General features: G+C 37.9%; 1 protein-coding gene across 15 annotated transcripts in view; it reads right to left on the bottom strand.

The window, feature by feature from the left end:
- The window catches only part of PCNT (pericentrin), an 87,077-nt gene that overhangs the window by 58,470 nt on the left and 2,447 nt on the right, over positions 1 to 26,160 (bottom strand). For 9 of the 15 annotated variants that reach the window (XM_071746944.1, XM_071746940.1, XM_071746943.1 and 6 more), the window contains exons 2-17: positions 22,073 to 22,270; positions 18,989 to 19,168; positions 17,518 to 17,661; positions 15,583 to 15,747; positions 11,617 to 14,073; positions 11,435 to 11,527; positions 11,021 to 11,197; positions 9,804 to 10,059; positions 8,140 to 8,198; positions 7,787 to 7,961; positions 6,819 to 6,955; positions 6,213 to 6,324; positions 4,574 to 4,606; positions 2,903 to 3,167; positions 2,500 to 2,584; positions 1,097 to 1,313 (exon numbers count right to left, since the gene is read on the bottom strand). In XM_071746944.1, the coding sequence (XP_071603045.1) occupies positions 1,097 to 1,313; positions 2,500 to 2,584; positions 2,903 to 3,167; positions 4,574 to 4,606; positions 6,213 to 6,324; positions 6,819 to 6,955; positions 7,787 to 7,961; positions 8,140 to 8,198; positions 9,804 to 10,059; positions 11,021 to 11,197; positions 11,435 to 11,527; positions 11,617 to 14,073; positions 15,583 to 15,747; positions 17,518 to 17,661; positions 18,989 to 19,168; positions 22,073 to 22,270 (4,753 nt within the window). The remainder of the gene's footprint in view (positions 1 to 1,096; positions 1,314 to 2,499; positions 2,585 to 2,902; positions 3,168 to 4,573; positions 4,607 to 6,212; positions 6,325 to 6,818; positions 6,956 to 7,786; positions 7,962 to 8,139; positions 8,199 to 9,803; positions 10,060 to 11,020; positions 11,198 to 11,434; positions 11,528 to 11,616; positions 14,074 to 15,582; positions 15,748 to 17,517; positions 17,662 to 18,988; positions 19,169 to 22,072; positions 22,271 to 26,160) is intronic. The other 6 variants (XM_071746937.1, XM_071746934.1, XM_071746936.1 and 3 more) reach the window with 5 other exon arrangements.

Here is a 26,160-nt window from a genome sequence, read left to right on the forward strand (position 1 = left end):
TTGAAATCCATCAGTATCAACTAACACAGAGAATAATGGGAAAGGAGCATGAAACCTGTGGCAGAACCTCCCACCCATCAGCAGCAGTCACAGGGGCAGACTTTCTTTCTGGACAAGTTAGTGGCAGATTTATGCAAATTTTATCTCCTGTTGCACATAATATTGACATAAGGCATTTCACAAAAAAGCACATGGGACAAATCTTTAAATATTCTAATTTAAGCAATTCTGACTACTGTCTAGTATTAAAATTAAATAAATGAAGAAATATAACTGCAAATTAAGTTACACTGATCATTTTAATCAACATTTTTAGAGCTCAAATGTTTGTGTATCACACTGGGCTTCTAGAAAGGGGGTGCAGAAACAAGAATGGCCACAGTCCCTTACTTGCACCTCAATATATGTATTTCATATGGAACCTGTACAAGGCAGTATATTTTTATAATTACACTTCCAAGAAAAACAGCAAGTCTTAAGAAATTACATAAACCTGTTACCTCATTAGAAGGCTCATTAAATTTAGCCATAATTTTAACTGAATCCTACAAAAAAGACAATTCTGCTCCCTAAAATTACTTTCCTCTTTGTGTAAAAGTTTCATCCCAATATGTATGCCAACTAGTTGGCAAACACAGGAAGAAAGTGGTATTAACATTACATAAACAGAGCAACATCAAGTAAAAACAGACAAAAAAGGCATGGAACATAAAAATGTTGGAGTTTTTGTCAGATATGTTGAATATCTCCTGTATTTGCATGAAATGGTTGTAGGTAAATATTAATGCAGGAATTAAGGGTGTCTTTCTAAGTTACAAGAATGGAAATCCAATCAACTCCTTTTAGCAACTACTCCACTGTTGTAGTGAGTTTTACTACAGAATAGTCAACTTCATGTTACCACATCTTTGCAAGCCCATAAAAGTCAAAAAGTGAAGTGCTCAGCATCAGGGACTAACATTTAAGTGTTTGATATAGTTTAAAATAAGCCAACAAATCGATAATATGTTCGGACAAGCCTTTAAATATTTAAAGAAAACTATAAACCATGCAAACAGATTACCATTTTACTTCCAAGTCTGTCAGCTCATCTTACCTTTGATATGTTCCTCTGAAAGTCGGGCACGGAGCTGCTCAAGTTCTAAACAATGCTTTCTTTTCATTTCCTCAATTTCTGCCATATATTTGTCTGACAGCTCCATCTTCATTTTCAATAGGTCTTCCTTATATTGCAGTGCAAGGGAAGATCTTAAGGAATCTAATTCATGCCTGTGTTGCTCTTTAAGTTCTACCTGCAAACAGGCAAGTTCTTCCTACGTAAAAAATAGGTGAGAAAGAGATCTTCAGCTTTGAAGAAACTGCAGAGAATCTTTCAATGAGAGCACTACATGAATTACTCTGTAAGGCAACTGTTTGACACGTGTACCTCTGGTTTCACCCAGCTCCTGACACTCCATCTGCTACTACAGCAGTAGAGCCCCTCAAAGTAGAACCACAGAATCATTTAGGTTGGAAAAAACCTTTAAGATCAAATCCCATTGTAAAACTAATACATCACTAAACCACAGCCCTAAGTGTTGTCTTCGTGTACTTTGAATAGGGAAAAAGGGTGAGTAAGAACAAAATCACCTCCAAAAACTCTGTATGTTAGAACCTTTCAAGTAAAATAAGTATATACACTCTGGGACCAAGCTTCAAGGCAGATCTGACTTTCAGAAGATGTTTAAAAGCATAACAGAGGGGGATGACCCACAGGCCTCTGAATATCTGGATAGAGAAAATGTTGACTCTCAGCACAGAAGAGACTCTCCTCCACACACTCTATGAATGCAGTTTCATACTCAGCTAGGGTGACAAATAACTGCAAGGAAAAAGGCATAATGTATACATTTTGCATGTATAACTCATGGGTTTTTATGTGATTTACTAATAAAATTGAGTTCATGCCATCTTGAATGCCTTGTCTGCCTGTCATTCCCTAAGTAAAAAAACCCACTTTTTGTAATTAATTTAAAAAATAAAAATCTGAAGGAAAAAAAAGGAAATTTCCTTTCTGAAATTTATTCAGCTTCAAGTTGAAATAAGAAGACCTTAAATTACAACAAGGTACATGAAAGTAGGTGGATAAATAGAAGAGAAACCAAATTAGCATCTCTACCTGAAGATAACAGCAATAAAGGGTACAATTACAACAGAAGCTATAGAGAAGAGAAACATTATGAATTCTGTACTCATGTAGAAGAGCTTTGATAAGCTCTTTACTATGTACAAGACAATCCAGAAGGCAAAAAATTACAGAACACCATGTTTCATCTGTTCTGCTAGGCTGAGAACTCAAGTTGCTAATTCACAGTACAGTTGTCAAAAATAAATAAGCCATAACTGTCTCAAATTAACTAACTCTTTGCTCAGAGCTAGGAATCAGACATCAGTTTTTATATAGGTCATGTAATGAACAGTAGAACTTATATATATATGTATAATGAATAAATAAATCACCTGATGTTGTTCCAACTGTTGATTTAGTTGAACAAGTGTATCCCTTCTCTCTTTCTCAGAAGTGTCTTCCACAACCAGGGCAGAACTGGGACAGAAAAGGGCATTTCAAAGTTGATTTGTGACAAATGTTACAATCATAAAGTTAAGTCAACTTTCTGGCTTACAATGTAGTACTAAAAGTAGGCACAGAACAACTGTAACAACTTGCTCAGGCCTGTGCACTCATGAATTCCATCAGTGTGTTTCTAACTACTGATAGCCCAAACCCAATATATTTAGATGTTAGCATACTTTATTAAAAAGTATTATGTAAAAATTTATTTTAAATGAAAATGTATTTAAAAAAAAAAAACAATGGCAGCATTCTTCCCAGCATGAGATGAAAAGAAAAAGAATGGATCACCTGATGTTGCCAGCCTGATCCTGGCTCACTTCCAACTCTGACACTGAATATTCCTTCAGGTCTTGCAGTCTCTGATGCAGTAAAGTCAATTCTTCTCTGTAGTTTTCCTCAGCAACTTTTAGCTTCTTTTCAAAATAAAGTCTCAGTTGCTCCAATTCAGTTTCATGCTCACTATTTCTTTGCTGTCGCTGCTGTTCAAACTCCTGTTTTAAACGCTCTATTTCCTCCACCTGTGAGGCACGGGCCAGGAGCTGCTCTTTCAGCTCTGGAATGGAAGCAAAACCAGCACAAGCACTCAGAAGTGTGTATGTTTAGGCTAAGCTTTTCTGTAGAGATCAGTCATATTTTAGCTGTTAAGAAAGCAGTAAAATGTTATCCTGCAAACTACATCAGAAAACAAACTTCCAAAAGGTGAAACATTCCTTCCTCAGCAGACAGTAAAACCATGTTCTCCATTTATACTGCAATCAGAAAAAACATCCTCATTGAAAGAATCAAAACCACCAGGAGACTGTTAGCCCTCTGCATTTCCATGTGCCTCAGGTTTGGCCTAGTGATATGCAGAGTCCTGCTATATTGCTTAATTTTCACAGCTGTTTGTTTTAGAAACAATTTATCTAATTAATATATATTTTAACTTATAAATTTATCTAATAAATTTAGAAGCAATAAATTTAGTCAAATACACTTAATTTGCTCTAGGTAAAACTAACCAATAAACAAAACTAACTTGAGCACAAACTATGCAGACAACAAGCCACAAAATCAATTCTGGATTACTTGAGTGATGGTTTGTCTATCCCATTACTAGGCTCAAGCAGAGGCTAAATTAATGGAACTAAAAACAAAAAAAAGCCCAAACAAACATCCAACAAATTACAAAAAAAGAGAAAAGAATGCAGTAGAAAACAGCAATCAAGACTGGTTTAGCAAGCTATCCTCCTTCCAGAGAAGAGGGTAATGGCCAGCATTGCAGAATATTCATAGACCAGAGTTTTCTTCTCCACGTTCTGTTTTAAAGAAGCAGCAACATATAGGAAATTAAAAGACTTAAGTTAGTTGAATCCCAAACAATCAACTGAAAATACAACTGCATTTCAAGAAGAAATATCTTGGAGAAAAGCACCTCCTTATGTCACACAAGAAAAAAACTTCAGAAACATTTACGAAAACAGAGGATGCCACCCAGGAAGCAATACAGCTGGTTGCCACAGAGTGTTTTTATGTAGTGAATCAGAAAACACACCCTCGAGAGTCTCACAATGAACACACAAACAGAAAGAGTAAGAGAAGTAAGTAGATGGCTCCAGCCTGCTTCCAATGGGAGCAGTTGCCAAGCAGGGGGAGCAGTGGAATCAAATGACAAGCAGGGAATAGTAAAAAAACCAATGGGATATGGAAGGGAACTCCAATCTGGCACAGGCAGGTTTTTGCCTCACCAACAGTCTGTGGGAACAAAATTAACCCAGGAAAGTGTTCAACAGCTCTGAACTGGCATTTCACTCTTAACACCAGAGCAGTGATGCCAATGTCCAGCTGCTACTGTTTGATTCCACCACCATGAGAGCTCAAATGAACTGAAATGCGTTGTCAAATGGTCACTCAAGTGAAGAAAAGCAGAGTAAAACTAAACACCTGTAAGATCTTGCACACCAAAGGAGATATCCTCACCTGGATCATGGCCTTGCATTCTGGTCTCACCATCTCAAGCAAGAAGAAACAAAAAGGTTCCAAAGAATAGGAACATGAGTTATTAGAAACATGGAAAGACATTTGAAAGGTTAGGCTTACAGACAGGAAATAAAAGAATTCTAGTCAATACTGTACACTGCTACCTGCTATAATTCTTTAATATCAAAACAGACATCTGAAAAAGTCAGAGTAAACTCTGACTTTATTTATTCAATTCCTGACAGAAAAACACCACTAAAAACCACTTTCACAAAACCCCCTTATACTTGAAAAGCTATTAACATTGATATTATTGTTAAAAAAAAAGGCAAATCTGATAGACTTCAATAACCCCAGCAGAAGAAAAGAATGCCAATTAATGTCACTGGCTCAACACAATCCTAACACATACAGTCAAGGTTAGCAGCATGATCTCCAGCTTTTTCATTTTTCAAAATTTTCTTCTTCTATGCATTACACATCTATTAGTGCACACATATCTGAGACATGTTCTTCATTTCAACAGAAGAAGTATCCTCTCCTGTCACTACATCATAATAATGACTGTTTTAAGATACCTGATTCAAGATTTAGGTGTATGAAGTCATATAAAGCATACAGTGTCAGATTTCAGCCAGTCCTTAATTTCTATCAAGCTTTAAAGCTTTTTTGCAATGCAAATACACCTAAGAGTAATTTTAAAACAAAAAAATACCCAAAATATCCCAAAAAGAAACACTCAAACCCAACAAGAAAAATCCCAAAGCTGCTCACATTTAAATGCTGTGCACAATGTTTTCCTTTCATTTTTTGCTTTTAGATTTAGGGGATTTGTTTATTAAACAGAAGCATCATTATGGACAATGAGATTATTTTTAGGCTTCTACAAAACCATTCATCCATTCTGATTTCAGAAGTATTACCTGAATGATTTTTTAGATATATTTTTAGCTCAGGCTTTCTCCATATTTTAAAATGAAAAGTCATTTAGAAGATGTTGAATTTTCATTTCGAGAGTGAATAAAAAAGCATTTTATTTATCTCACTTTAGTAGTGGCAGGGGAAAAAACAAGGTATTTGTAACTCCAGATACAAGCTAATTACACAGTTCTCTGCATTCTTCTGTTAAAGATGACTTATTTGGAGATAATGTGGAGATCAAAGAAAATATATCAGTCACAATAAACTATTTGAAGTCATAAAATGTGGTGATCCACCTTCAGTAAACAATTCTCTGCGGAATTCATACCCACTTCCAAAGTGAGTACAAACAGAAGCAAAGTACTGCATTGACCAGCATTTTCTCCATTTAACTGCATTATACATAATTTAACATAGCAATGAATTTTTTTTTTCCAGAGGATTTTTGTAGCACACAGGAACAGAGTAGAAAGGGGAAGGACAAAAGGAATGAGCTTTTCCTCACAGTCATACCACAGTTTTTGACAACGTAGAACCAGCTACTCATCTGACACTGCATCACCTCTCACTTCAGCACCAGATCACTAGGGTGCCACCCACCCAGATGCCTCTGGCCTACCTGTGTGTTTCCAGGACATAGTTAAAAGTATTATGTGTCAATAATGTGTTCTTCTACAGGAAGAGGCAAAAAAGTAACATGAATCAGCTCTGAACATACCACTTAGCTCCTGCCGATTTGCTCGGGTACTATCAAGCTGAGACCAAAGCTGCCTGATTTCCTCTTGTGACTGAGTCTTGAGTTCTTCATGCATAACCTGAAGCTTCTCCAGCTGCAGAACACACAATTAGAAAAAAAAACAAAAACAAACCCCACAACATTAAAAAAAAAATTTTGTTCTAAATGCTTATTTTCAGTGTAACAGAGTTCTGTGGGAAATAGGTGGAAACACTTCAGCTTCTGACCCAGGGATACTGAGTAGCACTTAACTGTTCCACCCACTCCTCTACGGGAGAAGAATTTATTTCTGATGCCCTATTTACCATCACTAGCAAGAATTAAATATTACCTGGATAAAAGTAAAAGACTGACACCAGAAAATTAAGCATATAAATACAGAGGAAGAAACAGCACTAAATGTTACAAAGGCAATTGCATTCAGTAGATATTAAACTTCTGCCTAAAATACCAGAGTGTTTACGTACTTCAGTTCTTCAATAAAACCTCTACATAACAAAAAAGTCATGCAAATGAGAAACATACAGTATAGGTTTTGTTACATTATATTCATGTTAATACCTCATTCAAAACACTAATCTTTTTTACCTCCTTCTGAAGATTCTGTTCTTTTTCTTGGCTTTTCTTCTTCATATCCTCCAGGAGTTGGTTATGTTCCGTCTGCAGCTGTTCTTGTAATTTTGTAGTGGCTAAGTGGTGTTGCTTCTCCAATTCTATGCTTTTTACTAAAATTAAAAATTATTTCCATTATACCATCATCCTCGTTTCTGAATAATCTGCGCAATTTTATGCAATCAAAATAGAAATGCATGTCTCCAGACTAGAACACTAGCTTACAGGAAATCATGAAAAAAAAAATAAAAAAATCACTTTTACTATCAAGTACTTGAAAGTCCACTATTTCCACACAGTGCTTTCTAGTTCTCTGCATCCCACACACACTGCTACAGTGCTGGGGGGATGAGATCTGCCCTCTGCATACATGAAGAAGAAACACACAATCCTTGAAAGAGGAAATCTGTGGGCATTGCTTCATGGGCTACAAACACCAAACTGGATGACCACATTCAGCAGCATGCAGTAGATAGAAGAAGTGAATGGGAAGGACTAGGAAAGCTAATGCCAAGTGTGCTCTGCAGTACTCCAAAAAGTTACTGCTTCATTAAGCTTTAAATATTCACAATCCAAACTCAATTTTTGTGTTCGAAGTTTCTCTTCATTCTATTGATAATAATTGGAATATTGATTCATTCAGTGATGGCCCAGGCGAGTTTTCATCTGGCAGCAAAACAACACCTTTTATCCTTTTAATATCTCAAAGAAAACAGAGTCCAGCTCGTATTCCATACAGTCAAAATGCAACAGAGCTAACTAGGCTTTAAATATTTTTTTAAATTTACAGCCTGTTTTCTAGACAGTCTCGTGCCATGGACCCAATTTTTACATGAGAGCACATGGATATGGCTTGCATTTGCTTTTTAAACAGGTTCTAAAAACACTTAGTTAGCTTTGCCATTGTTCAACACTGACAACTACTTCCAGACCATGGCACTTACTTTTAGACTGTTCATTCTCAGAAGAAAGAAGTTCCAATTCTGTTCTGAGTTTTTCTAATTCCATTTCCAGAGTTTTCTGCAGTTCCACCATCTCAGCCCGATGTTTTTCACACAGCTCTTCACGTGTGCTTTCTAAACGCATCTCAGACTCCAATTCCCAGTCCCTTTTAAGACTCTAAGAGAGCAAGACACACACTATTTAAGCAAACATTAGTAAATCTAGTACTTTTTTTTCTTTCCCCCTCCATCTATTTGTCCTCTAAAATAAATGCATAGTAGACAAAGGACTTCCAGCAGCTATAGTTTACTGAAGGAAGTTTTACTTTTTCTTATAAGAAGAACAGAATTTGTACCTCTAATGCCTGGATATGTCTCTCTTCCATTTCCAATTCTATTTTGTTTTTCTGATCAACTGTGAAATAAAATACTACTTATTAATAAAATTACATAAAATGTTATTACATTTTAAGTAGAAACATGGACAAGACTACCATTTTCAGTATGAAATTATGGCTTGAATAGGTGAGCACACAGCAGAGCAAGGTACTGGCTTCTATCCAAATCTCCTGTTATGCTACATCCCTGTCATTCACTTTTCTTTGCCTATCAATGTAATATCAGATGCCAGTATTTCACTGTACTTCACTATTAATTGTTTGAATCATCTCTCTCTCTGAGACACAGTGAAAAAACAGCAGGCAGCAGCAAGTAGGAAATTCTCCAAAACCTCCTTCTAGAAATTATTAGGAAAGAGCTTGCAAGACAGATGCTACTGTCTGCTTAATTACAACTGACACCAATGGCTTCTTCCTCCCCAGATGCATTCCAAATTCTTATTCCTCACCTTTCTTTACCTGCAAGAGTCCTGTAAAGGCCCATCAGTCCCCTTCTCACAGCTTCAAAGGACATTGCCTGAGCTTACAATCTTATTTCAAGTCTTTCCATAGGAAATGAGAACTTGGAGACTACGATGGTGCCAGCTACCCAGCTAATTGTCCAGTAGAGGAAGAAATATCATCTGAGTTACAAAGCAGTGTCCCTAGCACTCAAGTTATTTGGGTCATGCCCAATCATTGCCTCCCTTGAAAAACCTTTCCTCTAGTCCCCGAGGTAACACTATTTACAACTCCCCAACAGGTCTCCTGCATCATCTGATTCCAGATTCTCTTCCTCAGCCCCTATGTTCAAGCACTATGGTTGTTATGTTCATAGTAAGTTACCTTGCCAAAACCCATGTAAACTGCATCCAGACCTCCTCCTGCTCCCAAATCCCACTATGCCATCAGTTCATTATATTACTGCTGGTAACAAATTGCTTCCTACTCTCAGGTGAAAAAGACATAGCCCTAAAGTAATCTTTTCCTCTCAGTACAGTAAAACTAAAGGAATGGTTCCTGAATTTTTCCAGTGAATTGATGCAGGCCTCACATTTCTACAGAAATGCCCCAAGCTCTGCCATACAGGTTAGAAATGGTCTCCTGATTGAGGAAGAGGCAAATATACCAAACAATGCCAAGAGCACCATCAGCCAGTCTGCAGTACTGCCATGCATAATTTTCCTCTTGTTGATGTCAAAATACAATCTTATATCAAGCACATCACACAGGACACCCAGTTGCAGGTTCTCAGTGACCCTTTGGTTCCCTTCCAACTCCTCTATCCTCCTTTTGAAAGCACTGAGAGGGCAAGCCAGGAAGCATTTCCACATCTAGTCAGAAATACAAAAGAAGTCAATGCTAAATTAGGGCAATAAAACCCTTTAGGAAACATCAGGGCTCAACTCTTTGTACTTGAAATTCTTTGAGAGCTCTCGAATGTTTCCTCATGCCTCCTGAAAGCAATCAGCTGAGTAGTGTTATTTTGCAGAAGCAGCAGGAAAACACCCCTATACTTGGGTCTGTATGACTTCATTTTGTCCTACAGGACATGCACATGCCAGACACTGCAACACCAGCTGTCACTCAAAAGACTAATTCTACACCAAGAGAGGAAGTTCTGGAGGAAGTCTGGCAAATACCTAATTCTTGCTGATATTTTGACTTCAGGTCTTCTTTTTCCTTCAGACACTGCTCTTTTATCTTCTCTGACTCCAGCTGATGGCGGCTCTGCAGAATTGCCACCTCTTGAGCACGTTTGTCATTGAGCATCTCCCGTAGCTCCACAAGGGCAGTTTCCTTTTCTTTTCTCAGGTTTGATTGTGTAAGCTCAAGCTGGGAGGTGTGCATATTGTTCAGGCTTAGGCGTAAAGTTTCCAGTTCCAGGCTGTGCAGAGTCTGTAAAGAAAAAAAAGGATTTTTCCCCTCTCCTCTAATGAAATGTGCTCACTTTTTTCATGGCCAGTTTCAGTTTCAATTGGTCTTAACTGTTAATCAGACCTAAGTTTTGCCTCTCTCCTTGAAAAGTGTTCCTTCATGGCAGTGGCAGAAACCTGAAATTAAGCTGACTTTTGTTACAGTGAGATTTGCATAACACTAAGTGCAGAGAAAAAGGTGGTCCTTACCTGTTAATTTCATCTCCTACCAAATAACTTCAATCTGTCCACTTGCTCACAATGTCAAAGCAGCACACAAGCTCACCCCAACTTTCCACTGTCCCTTAAATTCCTTATATTTGCTATTGGTCATATTTTGTTCAAAAGGAAAAGTCTCAAGTGATACTGGAAAAGTAGAAATGAAATTCACCATGCCTCATTAAAAACACAAAGCAAGGAATATCCAACTGCTGAAACTGGCTGCTAAAAGAGACCAAAGAAACTTTTTGCCTCTTAAATAAACTGAGAAGTTCAGCAACATCTTGTAGTTAAACATAACACTTCATTTCCACTTTGCATTTAGTGGAAGTGTCCAAAAACAAGTAAATATTTAGAGGAAAATGTCAGGCTTACATTTCATGATGACATTAGTGGAAAACAAGTGGGAGGGGCTTAATATAGTAAAAAAAAAAAATTTTAATTCTTGTTAAACAAAAATGAAAAAGTGGATTTTCTTCTTAAACCCATCAATTTAGGCATTCAGCTGTCTTCAGAACTACATGTTAATATGTAATGACAGTGAGGATCCTGAAGAATTACTGTAAAAAATACCTACTACCACCCACCAAAGGAATACTCCTAATTTTTCAGTTGCCACACTACATAAAAAAGACATACAGAGTAGGCAGAAAAATCAGGAAACATTTTTTTTTTTTTTTTTGGAACAGCCAGGTAACCAAAACAGCAATTACAGCTTCTTTTACCTGTGACTGGAGCTGAGCTTGCTCAATCTCTGCTCTGTGTGTGGCTGCCATTTGCTTCCGAAGTTCATCCAACAGGTGCTCCTGTTCTTTTTTTAGTTCAGCACGGACCTTCTCCATTTCCTCCTCATGTTTAGTAATCAGTTCTGAGATTTCACGATCATGCTCTCGTTCATGTACCTGAAAAAAAAAAAAAAGAGCTTCAAAATATTACTGGTGAGCCCCCTCATAAATCACTGAGCCAGAATTCAAGCCCCCTCCTGATCCCAAATCAATGACACCATGGGAAAAAAAATAAAAACAAAACAAAAAAACCCCACACTAATAAATTTTTGCTTCTCTAAAGTTTTGTAGTTCTTAAATGACAAACAATACAAAACTTGATTTTTCTGAAACAGACCCAATTACAGCATTTACCTTTTTTATAAAAGCAATCTGTTCCTTTCTTTCTTCTTCCAACTTCTGCTCTTTTTCCACTTTGTCCCTTATTTCAGCATTTAATTCTTCTACCTGAAAACAGACGTTCAAAATTGCAATTACTACCTTAAGCATTCAGAAAACCCTGCCAAAAGACTCCTGCCATTATCAGGGTTTCCTACCTCTTCTGTGTCTATCAAACTCACTTTAGTTAATTCAGCAAGGTGTTGAGCCTCCAGTTTATCAATTTCCTCTTGGTAACGTTTCACCATCTCAGCTTGTGCAGACTGAAAGGACTCCTGCAAGCGAGTCTCAAGCTCCAAACAGACTTTCTTCAACTGGGCAATTTCTTCAGTCAACTGGCTTTTTTCCTCACTGTATTCAGTACTTTTTGCCTTGATTTCAGCATTAAGTTTACAAATTTCTAGGTCGCTGAAGTTTAATCTGTCTTCATATCCCAGTCTTTCACACTCCTGTATTTCTTTCAGGTTTTTCACTTCAGCATTAAGTTCATGTATGTTCTTCTCAAGATCCTCAATGATGGTAGCATTCTCTGATAGTGCTTTTTTTGCTTTTACTAGATCCCCCTCCACATCAGATAATCTTTCTCCCAAGGCTGTTTTTTCCTTCAATAACAGTGCTAAATTTTGCTCTTTATTATTGATTTCAGCTTTGAGCAACTCCTGTTCTTTTAGCAATTTTTCTTCAGATACAGTTTTCTGACCAAGCAGCTCTGCTACCGTCTGGTTTTTAGCCTTCTGAGCTTCAAGTTGGTTTTGCATTTGATCCCTTTGAGTTTGCAAAGCAGCCAACTGACGTCCAAAAAGAGACTGCACTTCACTTGTAACAGAATCAGAAGCTGTTTTCTGCTCTTGAACTTCTTTCACTAATTGCTCCTGAGTTCGCAGCTGCACCATCAACATTTCTTTTTCCTCCTGGAGGTCTTTTACCATTCCTTGCCAGGCAGAGGAATTGGACACTTGTGTTAAAGGCTCACCCCTACCCTCACTTTGCTGCTTTACTAAAAACGTTATTTTGTTTTCAAGTTCTTTTTCCTTCTCTATCTTTTGAAGAAGTTCTTTTTCACAACGGATCCGTGCTTCGCATTGCTCATCCAATTCCACACGTAAAACAGACAGCTCAGCCGTTACTTTTTCCCATTTTCCAACAGCTTCTTGGGTTGCCTGATAAGATTTCTTCAGGGCTGATTCCTTCTCATGGAGCTGCTCAGTGAGCTTCACACATCTCTCTAGCAAACAAGTTGTCTCATTGTCTTTTATGTCATCATGGTCACTTATTTTGTTTTGCTGCAGGGAGCTATCTGACAAAAACGAAACAAAGGCCTCTGCTCCCACCTCAGTCTCTTCAAAAGTCTCTTGAGCCAAACTGCTCCGACAGGTTTCCTCATCAAGGCCAAAGTTTAATGGAGGAGTTATAAAATCTCTGCTGGGTTCTAGAAGCACACAGCTGTCTAACCCATACCTACTGCATCTGCCTTCTTCAATGGCATAACCTTCAGAAGCACTGGACACATAGGACTCTTCTGGTTTCTCTGTGGAGATGAGGTATTTAGCCAATAGGCCTTCATCACCACTGAAAAGCTCGAGTTCTGACAAGTGTTCCTCAGGCAAGTTCTCTCCTTCACTAACTTCATTATTCTCTCTGGTCTTCAAATTCTTTGTTTCTTCTAATTGATCCCTTGAGGAATCTACTCCCAAGCCATGCTGTAAATCCAGTTCTTGAATTAGCTCATCTTCACCTTTCAGCTGGTGTGGTTTATTCCATACATCATCAAGCTCTGCTCTCTGCAACTGTGACACCTCTGGTGAAACCTGGTTTTCCTTCAATTTCATTAGCTTCTCATTGGGAACAATCTCTTCATCATGCTTTTGCCTCACATCTGTACTTCTTTCATTAAGTTGCTTCTCTTTTAATTCTTGAATATAAGAATTCAGTTTCCAAAACTCTTCACTCAAGGACTGCTTCTCTTGTTTATATCGCTGGGCTTCCTTGACCTGCTCTTCTGCATCAGAGAGTTGAGACTTAAGCCCATCAATTAAAGCCTTGTATTTAGACTCAAGTTCAGATTTTTCTCTCTGGAAGTCTTCCTGTTGGTTTTCAAGTTCCCTTCTCAAACTTTCTTTTTTAATTTCAGATTCACTAAGACCATTATTTAAGTCAATTATTATGCCATTCAAATTCTGAATGTACTCTTCAGAATTCAGAGCAGAGAGCTCTTTTTTTAACTGTTCAAGTTCATTCTTATGTTTTAAAAGAATTTCTTTTTCATATACTTGTTTGGCTTCTGCAATCTCTCTTCTGTGGCACTTCTCCAGCTCAGCCCTCAGGTTCTCCATCTGTCTGCAAACGTCCTTTTCATAACGGATTTTCAGTTCTTCAATATGTTGCTGTTCTTTAATTTTGGATGCAGCTACTTCATTTTTTAATTCTGTTATTTCCGAGTCCCGGAGAGAAAGGGTATGTTGTAATACAGACAAGCTCAATCTTTCTGATGTCAGTAGATCCTGAAGACTTTTAATACACTGCTCTTTTTCTCCTATGCTTTTCTGGAGCTTTTGCATTGTATCTTTCATATCCTCTTCCATTTGGGAAAGGAGACTTTCTTTATCTTTGGCATTCTTAAAAATAAAGTATTATATAAAATATGTCATTGAATTATAATGCTGTAAATTCCTTAGGCCTCGTATTTTTGATATACCTTAACAAATAATATTCCATGTCAAGAGCAGGGTGTATCACTGGCCTAGGCAACAGAATTTTTAAACACATGCTTAAGATTGAGAAGTACAAACGAAAGACTCTACAAATGCAGTAACAAATACGAGATTGTCCAAGCAACAGCAAACAGAACACCACTTGCTTCAAATCGAAAGAACATAGAATTTTAATTAGAAAATAAAAATCAGACACCTCTCCATCTCGCATCCACTTGCACAAACACCTCCTACAGGCAGGACTGGGCCAACAGAACAACCATGTCAAGCTGACTGAAAAGTTTAAGACTTTTAACTGTGGTATTGCTGATTATGTGATAAGACCAGACCTTTTAAGCTGTTCTTTTAATATACCCCTGTTCTTTAATATACAGCTGTTCTTTTAATATTTTAGTAATAAAAATCCCTATAAATATGATTCTAAAGAAAAGAAGTTCAAACATATGTTCAAAGTTCATACACAACATTATGATTCTATGTCCACACAGCATATCCAGCAACCTTCCCCCCACTGGAAGCCTCTATCTGTTATGTTCCCACTTGTCTCAGTTCAACAAACACCAGAGGCATCTGCTTCAGATGGAAACTTCTTAGTATTATACAACAGTATAGCAGTAACAAAGACCAATCCTTCTGCAACAGAAATCAATGGAGTAATTTCAAATAAGTGAATTTTTAAGACGGAGAAACCCAGACTGGTTTGCATTGGAAAGCACCTTAAAGACCATCCCAATCCAAACCCCCTGCCACGAGCAGCAACACCTTGCACTAGACCAGGTTGCTCCAAGCCCCATCCAGCCTGGCCTTCAACACTGCCAGGGACAGGGCAGTCACAGCTTCTCTGGGCAACCTGGGCCTCACCACCCCTGCACTCAAGATTTTCTTCCTAATATCTCACCTAAATCTCCCCTCTTGCGGTTTAAAGTGATTCCCCCTTGTCCCATCACTCCATGCTCTTGTCAAAAGTCCCTCCCCAGCTTTCCTGTAGCCCTTACAGATACTGGAAGGTGCTCTAAGGTCTCCCTGGAGCCTTCTCTTCTCCAGGCTGAACCCCAACTCACTCAGCCTTTCTTTATAGCAGAGGTGCTCCAGCCCTCTGAGTATCTTTGTGGTCTCCTCTGGACTTGCTTGCAACAGAACTGAATCCTTATTTCAGCCCCCCAAAACATCTTAAATTGAGAGCAGCTCTTTTGCCTTAGCCAAATATCACCACCTTCAGAGGATTTTTTTTGTTCAGTACTGAAGTGAAGCTTCACTCCTGAAGCATCAATGTTACACCATGCACAAGTTAAATGTTCATTGCAGACTCTTCCTCTAAAAACTTCCTCAAAGACTATGGTTTGCACGATCACAACAAAAACTTAATTACCTGGAACTCTTAATTATGAGGTTACTTTAAAGATTTTTTTTTACCCTTTGAGAAGACTCAAGTTGTAGTTCTAGATCATGTGCTTTCTGACGCAGAATCTCCAAATGTTTGTCTTGCTCTTTGAGGTGGTTCTGAAACAAGGACACCTGTTTCTGAGCTTCTAATACTTCATTTTTCCCACAACTGTTACTCTTCAGCATCTTATTAACCTGAATACATAAAGGTACTCACAGTCACAAGTTTGTATCAGAAAAACCTCAGACAAGAGTCTCACCGTATGCTTAAAATATACTCTACTCTTTCACTACAGATACACTCTATGTCTTTCATTCTCAGTGATTAAGAATCTCCCTGAGTTAAACAACACTTCTAGATACTGTCACTTTAAAGAATAAGTGTTAGATAATTCATATCTATGAAGACATTAGAGCACAGAACTTCCAAGGAGTTAGATATACTGGTGGCAGCTTTAGCAGTGCTGTGTTAATGGATGGACTTGATGATCTTAAAGGATTTCTCCAACCAAAACAATTCTGTGATACTGGTAAGAAGACAATGAACTAAGCCAGTCTTCTCTGAAAAGCTTTTACAACTCAATACTGCACTGATTTTTTTTTCTCTCCACTTCCCTCCAAATGAAAACATTTACACCTGTGAGAGTATAAAAGTAACATTCTTTTTTGTACCCTTTTTCTAAGACTTCACAAAAACTGATACTTATTAAGACAGTATTACTATTTTCATCTATTATCAAAGTTGTCATGCTTCTACAAACAACTTACACCGTATTACTAGTCTTTCTTAGAATGTGCCTGAAGTGCTTTATTGTTTCTTTCAATGGCTTACTGAACAAATACCAACAAACCTCTGCAATTTTCCACTACTACCCCATATTTTTGCAATACCAGTCAGAACTGTACATGGAAAGCAGTATTTTTTGCTCTTTTCCTAAACTAGAATTTCATTTAGCAGAGGATTTATTTTCCATGGAATGAGCAACTCCTTCTAGATAACCCTTGGACTTCAGTCCTTTTTGTTTGTTCATTTGTTTGGTTTTTTGTTGGTCTTGGTTTGCTTTTGTTCTAGTGTGGGATTTTTGGGGGGTTTGGTTTTTTTATTTGAGTATTATGGGGTTTTGTGTGTGGTATTTTTTTTTGCTTTGGTTTGTTTTTTTGTTTGTTTGAGGTTTTAAAATTTTTTTAAAACTTGCTTTCTATCAAGACAGTTAAGACAGGTAATCACTTTTAATGCAATGCTAGTCTTGCAAACCTGGAATGCTAAGTAAACATAAATATTACTGTTTGGTACATATTACAAGGGTCCTCTGACATTAAACATACAGGTGTTCATAAAGAATACCCACTAGAACACTGAACATCAACAAAGAAGAATAAATTAATTTTTTTTTTTAGCTTTCAGCAAAGGAAAGGCTGTAGTATCCAGGAATTAGATCTGTGATCAGCTTGTTGCATTGAAGCAGTTTCCTGTGTGTCACAGTGGCTGTATCAACCACCTTCAGGTTATTTTAAACTTCCTACTTCAAGCCAAGCCACATTATTTCAACCTAGCAAGTTTCTGGAGAACATCTGAGTTACATTTGTCCATGTGTATGTATACTCAGAGCTTTCTTTTGCAAAGGTAAGGAAAACACATTACACCTACACCCAGATTACAATGATTGCTGTATACAGATGCCAAAGTACTAACAATATTGGGCAGAATTCCCTAATAAGGGCTAAGAAGTATAACGACCCCCCCCAGACATTACACAAACAAATAAATGCAAAATATAAGGATGTCTCTGAGATTTCTCCCTAACAACTGGAAAAAACTCTGCCTCTCCCTGAAATAATTTTTACTATGCATTGCTAACTGAACTATGAAGAGCTATGTGATAAGCTTGATATGTTTTTAAGTTCCTATTCCAAACCTGTTCTTATTTCCTTTGTAAAAGAGCAGAAATTGGAGGAGAGGCACACCTGATGTAACTGAAACTGTAAATCATGGATCTGACCAGCTGCACATGAAGCCTCTTCCTGTAGGTCATCCTGGTCCTTCTTTGCCTGTTGAAGGCAGCTTGTTAGTTTCCTGATGACTTCATTCTGCTCTTGAACAGTGGTTTCCTACACAGATCACAAGTGTAGTTTTAAGGTTAAAATAGCCTTAACAGATGAGGAACCCAGTAAGTTTTCTTAAAGCAAAGTGTTAAAGAGTCTATATTACACACTTAAGTTTTAACAAACTTGCACCAAAGGCCCAGAAGTGTTTGTGTTCAAACATGAGGGCAGGCATAATGAAAGAAATCTTACACTGATTGTAAAAAGACCCATCTAATAGACTTTTTAAACCAGTTATAGGATACCAGTAATGAAATACATGTTTTTGCTTAAAAATTTTTTGTCTCTTATTGATGTAAAAGAAATCAAGTTTTCCTGTATGATATAATGAATATTTAGTACTCCCTAAACACTCTTATCTGTCAGCTTTTCTTTTCAGTGATATGAAAGAAAGATGATGGGATACATAATACTATTTTACATTAATCACATTAACCTTTTCAATTTATTTTTCACCAACAGGAAGTGATGTTGTTTCCCCAGTCCTAGAAGGACAAAAACAATGTGAAAAGGAGGAAGTTACTGTTCTTCAGAAGAACCTCATAGTCTTCCTTTACCTAGCAATGCTAGAGAAAGGCAATTAAAAATATATTTCTTTTAATATTTGGGGAGAGAGGCAGGTGCATATCAGTTTAATAAAGTTTAATTTATCATACTTAATCATCTGCCCAAACAAAAATATCCCTCCCCAAAAGCAAAAAGCAACAAGCACTTACAAATATACAAAAAGTAATGATCTCTGGGGGAAAAAGTCACAGGGGTGGGGGTTGTGGCAGTGATTCCTGCCATCCCATGCGACCACTTGAAAAGGAACTTGGCTGCATGGTTTTCAGGTGTATCCACAAAGACATTGACATTCCAGTAAGCACCTCCTTTTCAATAGTGTGAACAATGTTTTAGGTGGGTCATGCATTTTTGGCATGACCTTGATATGAAACAACTTTATAAATTTTTTATTTTTTTTTTAAGTCCCACTAGTTTTAGTGGGACTTTCTATAGCCTTTATAAAGGCCCTCTCCTCAACATAATAAGAAACTATCAATAAAAACTAGTAGCAAGTGTCCAACTGTTTCTCAGCAGACTATTCTAACTATACATTCCATAAAACCCCTCTAAAAATAGAAGCACTTCAAGTTTCATTTTACTCTCACTTGATTCAAGCAATATGAACTCCTTGACAATGGTAAATGGAAAACCCCAGTCCTGCTTTCCACAGCAGAAACCAGCATGGTAGAAGTACTTTGCAATTAAAAAAAATACTCAGAGTTTTGCCTCCCAAGTATTAAAATAAAGCAGTATCATGCCCATTATCCAGTTCTTTTAAACAAAGTACCTGAAGCTGCACAGAGTCACTGTGTTGTGTAAGTTGTTCCTGTAGCTTGTCCATCTCTGCACTGAGTCTTTTGACCGCTTCTTCTTTCTCCAGAAGTTTATCCTCTAACTCAGCTACTCTGGCCTGACACATCTTAGCATCAAGTTCACAGCATTCTGCAGCAGAATTTATCTCAACTTCCTTCATAAAAGCAAAAAATAAACAAAATTATTCACCAAAACAATACACAATTTCTGTTTTGTGATTATTCTGACTATAAATTGGAGTTTAAAATCTGGACAAATTCTAGTTTATAAGTAATTTAACTCTGCAACTTTGTATGTAATTCTTAATAATTCCAATAAAAAAAACTGTAGAGAATTCTCATATTATACTTCAATGCACAAAAGTAAACTAGGGAGAAGAGCCTTGTGATTCTATGGCACCAAACTGTAGCTAAGTGCCAGTTTGACAACTGTTGGGATTTAAAACACATTCCAGCTTACAAATGGGATGGAAAGGAATACTACCAAAATTAAACAAAGATTTTCCATACATCTGTGACAACTGGGGAACAGGCCACCCACAGGAAAAATAATGTTAAATCAAGAATTTCATGTTATTAAATTGAAGTTTAAGAACCTAATGCAAATAAATATTCAACATATACTCCGAGTTTCTGTGGCTATTAACAGCCAAGCAAAACAATTACAGAGAAGCTCCTCCAATCAATCCTATGGTTTCTAGTATCATAATTTTATTTTAAATACTTTGGCTTTGATGTATGAAACAATTAAAGAATGAATCTACTTTTCAATTAAAGATATCATCCAAATTTCTCTGGGTAAGATCCACAGTTTTACTAAAATCAAGTTTCTGAGCAACCAATTTCACTGTCAGTACATGTACATACAGTAAGTTTCTGCTTTAGACTGTAAAATAGTGAAACTGCAGCACTTTTATCACATTTTACAACAGTGCTCAACAGCTATTAGTTTAGTAACCAATTATCATACTCTTCTTTCACATATGTATCATCTTTCACTAATGATACATTCTCTCCTACTTCAGATGCATGTTCATTCAGTACATCCCAGTTGGACAAGAACTCCCCTGGGAAGTAAACAAATAAAACAAACATGAAATCATGACCATTGTTAAAAATATGAAAGGAAAAATTGATTATTTTGGAAAGTGCATGAGCTTAAGTTCATGTTGTGAGTCAATATACCAGTGAGACACACTCACTTTAATGCTAAACAAAACTCAGCTAAACTTGACCATCTGTGATCAAAAGAATGAAATAAATGCAAAAAAAAAACCCCAAAAACCAACTCGTTATGTCTACTCAAAAATTTAGGGCTGTCACCATCGAGTTTCAATGTTTTGTGGCTTTCAAAAAGAGTTGAGTACTCTTTAATCCATGACTAAATATTAGTAACTAACTGGCAGGCAATTACTTAAACATGCTAAAACCATTCAGACAGTTACAAAAGCAATACTATTTTCTGATGCATATACTTAATATATGTTTGATACCTTGAAAGATATTTACCTCTCACTAAATACAAAAGACAAAGATGACTGTAGCACCATTTAGAAAAGGCAGCCCATAAGCCTCCCTGCATACTGAATCTGCACAAAGTAGTTTCCAACAACTACTGGTGCCTTCTCCATGTAACCTAGAAAGCAATTCCATTTGCTGTACAAACCAGTTGTTAGGACAGAAGCTGTTCAGAATCAGCAAGAGATTTTTGTTTGGGTTTTGGTTTGTTTTAAGCACACATGAATGTAATGAGGCCACTGCTATGGCAGAGTAACAAAACATTGCATGTTTTTTTCTTCATGCAGCCAGCACAAGGGCACGATGCTTCATAAAAGTCTTTGCAATGCTAACATTATGATCAGGATGTCCTGAAAGCACTAGGGATACCCTCACATCAGAAAGCAGGATAATCCATGCAAATTATACCCTCCATCATTACAGGCTGGCAAATACACCAGCTTGATACTATTGTTGTGTGCTGTGAAAACACAACAGCTGGAAAGATGCTTTTTATGCAGAAGGCACCACCTCCCCAAAACTCGTGAATCTTTGTGAGCCAAAATGCACTGGGAAACTTCTTTCTAAAAAAAGCCAACAAAAAACCAAAAAACAACCAAACAAGCAAGCTCCCAGACCAAGATAGCCACAGAGCTCTCTTGTAGATTCTGAGGCTTGTGACAGTATTAGCCAACCACATCTGAAGCAAGTTGGATCCAAAAAAAAAAATCTGTTAAAAAATGCATTTTGCTAATTTTTATTACAAGACAAAAAGAGAGAAAGAATTACTGGCTAATCCACAGCTGATAAAAATAAGTGTCTTGCTCATGAGCTGAAACAAGAAAGCAAGTGCTTAATTCAGACAGATCAGTACAACTATTAGCAGACGTCTGGTAATTTTGAGCTATATCAGAAGCTTCTATGTTTATTCACATGACCACAGGGCTACGTCTAGGAGGTCATCAGTAAAGATACCAAAATACACAGGGCACAAGCTGAGTCACATTTGAAACAAATTTGTCAGAGAATGCAACATCTTTGCTGGCTTTACACAATGGCTACTAAGAGCATGCTGGAAGGAATTAAGAGTTTCTGAAAACATCAAGGACATTTGAGCCAGCAAAGCGATACGAATGCTATCACTAATGCTGTGCATTATAAGGTCCTGACAGTTTTGCTTATCTGCTATGCCTCTCAGTCTGGATGTGCCATTTTATGGAGTCACAGGCACATAACCAGAAGTCTGCTCAAAGAGATGTTCATGGCAGCGACCTCAATTTAGCAGACTAAGAGCAGACATCTCTTGGACAATACCAGCTGTCCAGTCCACATAATGGAGCTGTTGAGATTAAGTTTAATTAGGACAAAACCTTCAGTTTTGTTTAGTTACATCACTTTGTAAAAGAGTTAATTATTACAAATGAAAACACATCAGCACACTTCTAGATTGCAGCTTGTTGACAGTATCCAAGAACTCATACCCAATTAAACACAACAACCACATGGACTGCTTGTTACCTGCAGACAGAGTGAAGTCAAACAAAAGAAATACTAAGATTTACCTCTCTCTCTGATGTTGTCTCTTGTAGGCTGGCATCTTCAGCCTGACTCTCTACACCTTTACCAGTATCCTGGGCCGCTGGTGTGTGCTCTTCCTTCGGAAGGTCATGCGTGTGGACAGCCGTGCCCTTCCTCTTCGCCGTCTTTTTCTGCGACTGCGCGATGTCACTTTTTGTTTTTCGTTGTCTGAAGTGAGCAAGCTGTGCAGGAAAGATTGGAAGAGGCAGAGGGAGAGGTAAGTGAGAAAAAGGTAGCAGGACAACAATATTAACGCACTCATGGGTGACGAAGAGCCTGTCTTGATCAAATATGTACATTTGCAGAAAAACTGCTTTATCGTCCTAATTTCTGCACGTTCAGAACATACTGGATAACCGTGCAATTAAGCAGGAAATCTTACACCAGTACTAAAGACTCATTTCAATGCAAGAATCAGATTTTACTCAGTGAAACTTTATGTGTCAATGACAATCCAGAATTACAGACAGATTAGTAGAGGAACGGGTTATTAATATGCTAGAATCATTAGTAAAAAATAATAATTGAGCAGTCTTTCTGCAAGAACACCAAAACAAATAACCCCAAACAAAGGTATCTAAACAGATCTTTGTCAGAATAAGCTTTAAGATAAAAATTAACAGAAGTGAATCCTCACACTCCTTCCCTCCCACCCCCTTAAGAAAATATAGCAAAACTTCGTAGCCAGAAAGCAGCCGACCGTACATAAATAGAAAATCAATTAAGCCAGGTCACTTTAATTTCTTCTGTTGAAGAATCAGATGCTCTACTTTATCAGGCTATCACAGCTCTGTGAAGCACCAGGGACTTGTAAAGAATGTCACGGACAGAATTTATTACCCAAGTTTCCTGAGCACTTTAAACAGCTTAAAAAGGGTTATCATCTTTTCAACTCCAGTATTGCATTTAGGCAGCATTTCCAAGTAACATTTCCCTCACAGCATAAATCAAGATAACCTTCTCATAAGAAAAAAGCCTTCTCCATCAAGTGTACTCTTCACATACCCTTGTGAGGAGATAACAGTCAAATGATTGCCAAGTTCTACCTGCAATACATATGAAAATCCACTGCTTGTCAGCTTGGTTTTCCCATAAAAGAGCCACCTTACAGAAAAATCTTATCCATTTCTCTTCATTCAGCTTTGAAATAGATGTGGTTCAGTCCTTTCTCCTTACACCCGTGCCATTACAGCAACCTGTACCTGGCAGTTACACATCTGCTATCCTGAGCAGCCTGTTCAAAGGGTGCATTTGCAGAAACGTATCAGTTTCTCATCATCAGGCAAGATGTTTATGTGCAAACAGCTCATTTTTAAGATCACATTCTGTAGCCCCCACATTATTAATATCAAATGTAGACTAAACGAAGATTGCCAGGTGCCTGTTGTCTTTGATAATAAGCAAAATTAAGAGACCAGTAAATAAAGCTGTAGTGAGACCCAAATGCTGTTCTCTGCAATCAGGTATTAACAGTAGCACTTACTGACGGCAATAGATGTCAAAAATAGCTGTTGTACTAATTAACCTGATAATGTGGAGAAAAAGAGCAGGAGGAAACCTGCAGAAAAATGGAGAGTAGATGAAGCTGCTGAAGCAGAGGGGAAAAAAGGAAAACAGGAGAAAAACAAACAGACAAGATGCAAAACGAAAGGCAGAGAAAGTGGCCATCATAGAGAGCAGCTAACAATTTCATTAAGGGAACTCAAGCACTTAACATTAAAATACCAAGACTTGGCATGACTGAACTTCTAAATAAGTACGAATTTTTAAATGCACAACTCAAAGAAAACACCACTTATTTTGCATTAATATGCACTAAACTTATGAAATCATAATATGTATCGGGCCAAAACATCCAGCTGCTCCAAGATTTTACAAAACTGCTGGACTTACTGGTCCATGAATGTGACTGGAATTATTTGCACTCCAGATTTATGGAATCACTGTATGGCAAAAACTGCTAGTTAGGGCAGCATCAAGTTTCCAAGGCCTCTAGTTAGCTACATTAATTTAAGTGTCATTATAAGAGTACCATAAGATACACAGGCAGTCATGCAATATGGAGTAGTGTGTGTGTATACCAGGAAAGCATATAACACCCATTTTCCTCCATTTCACTGACAACCCATCACGCCCCATGTGAGGGCCAAATTCTGTTTGCTGTCCAGCAGTACAGGCAAAAGAGAAAGCTTTGCTTTTAGCTAAGATGTAGCATGCCAAAGCAACACCAACAGCACTGCCCTCCAAAACATCCAAAGCTGCTCTCCATACAGAGGAACACCCAGCCTTTCTCTGTGTACCAATATGCTGCATCTCCATTTCACCAGGCAGTTAAAATTGACAATGACAAGGCCTCTCTGGACTGGCACAGCCAGCACCATACAAGCATCCCAGAAGAAGCAGCCTGCCACATTGTGTGTCATCTGGTCCCCATATCATTCCTGACCCTCACCACCTGCTGTGCTGACACCCTTGCACCACATCACTGCAAGCTGACTGGCACCAGCATTAGGAGCCAGCAGGGAGGAAAACTACAGCACATGCAGCACTGTTCAGCTTTTCCCAGCCTTTCTCTCACATAATTTACTCCCTGACTTACTGCCTTACATGCTTCAGAAATTAGGACCAATCATGGGATCATTCAGCTTGGAAAAGACCTCTAAGATCAACAAGTTCAACTATCAACCCAACACCACCATACCAAAGAAACCATGTCCTGAAGTGCCACATTTCCTCTTGTCCTATCACTTTTAACTTGGGAGAAGAGACCAAAACCCACCTCACTAAAACTTCCTTGCAGGTAGTTGTAGAGAGTGATAAGGTCTCTCCTCAGACTCCTCTGCTCCAGGCTAAACAATCCCAATTCCTCCCACTCCACTGCTCCTCATAAGGCCAAAGAATGCCCACAGAAAATGGATCAGAGCAGAAAACCACATCAGCACCCAACAGAAACAGGTTGTTCAAATAAACCTTAGTCCTCTTAGATACAGTAAACAAACACCAGCAAGCTTACACAAAACCCAGAAACATTTTCTAGAGCTTCCTCAAACTGATGAAGCAGGAAAACTTCCTGGATAACACACACTCCTATTTGAGCTCTGAGCATGTACAATGCAGAAACCAACTTAAGGTGAGGGGGGTGGGAAAACAAAAAAAAAAAAAAAGGCAAAAAGTACACACGGTCTGTACTTGGCTGCCAAATCCTGGCAATTTCCAACTAATACAACACTTGGAATTATTTTATTCCTATATCACAAGAAGAATAATGCAAGTACTGGTTTAAAGAGGAAAACATTTGCATTATATTCCTTCCCCAAGCCATTATTTAGCAGGCTAAAGTTTAAGGATGTCCAAGACAATTTCAATTTTTTGCAGAGGGGATGAAGGGGATAAGACAACAAACCCTACAGCAGTTCACACCTCCAGGTTCAGGCAGTATCAGACTGCAGTGAGCACGACAGCATGGAAGCCATGGCTGCCACAAGAGAGGCCTGGAACACACAGCAGGGCAGCATAAAGAAAATAAGAAAAAAAAAGAAAAGAACAAAAAGGAGGGACATTTCCCTACCAGGGTAATACACAAGGGCCTTCAAAACCACATGCTACCCAGAGGAAGTTTCTAAAGCAAGTCAGTCTGCAGCCCACCTACTTAACAGCATGACCGTATCCTACTATGGGCTTAAAAACACCCAAAGGTCTGCACCGAGTAAGACCAAAGGTGTGTTGATCCCAGTAATTATCCCAGCATTCAGCTTTTCCAGAAATTAGCTCTACACTGCAGATGTATATGTAAAGATACAAAAACAGGGCAAGCATACAGCCTTACAGGAGAGAAACTTGTTGTAAGTATACTAAGGAATCTACAACTCACATTTTTGCCTTACAAAGCCAAAAATATTATTATTAGTACCTAATATGCTTCCATTAGATATATATGCTTCAATGAGGTATTGCCTTCATTCATTTTCTGGGTGTTTTTTTGAAAATTGCCCATGATCCTCTAGCTGAGTAATGGATCTCTGTGACATTTGAATAAGCAGAGGAAGGAAGCACTGTATTAATCTCTGCCTTT

Source organism: Heliangelus exortis, chromosome 6, assembly GCF_036169615.1.
Source record: "Heliangelus exortis chromosome 6, bHelExo1.hap1, whole genome shotgun sequence".
NCBI lineage: Eukaryota > Metazoa > Chordata > Aves > Apodiformes > Trochilidae > Heliangelus > Heliangelus exortis.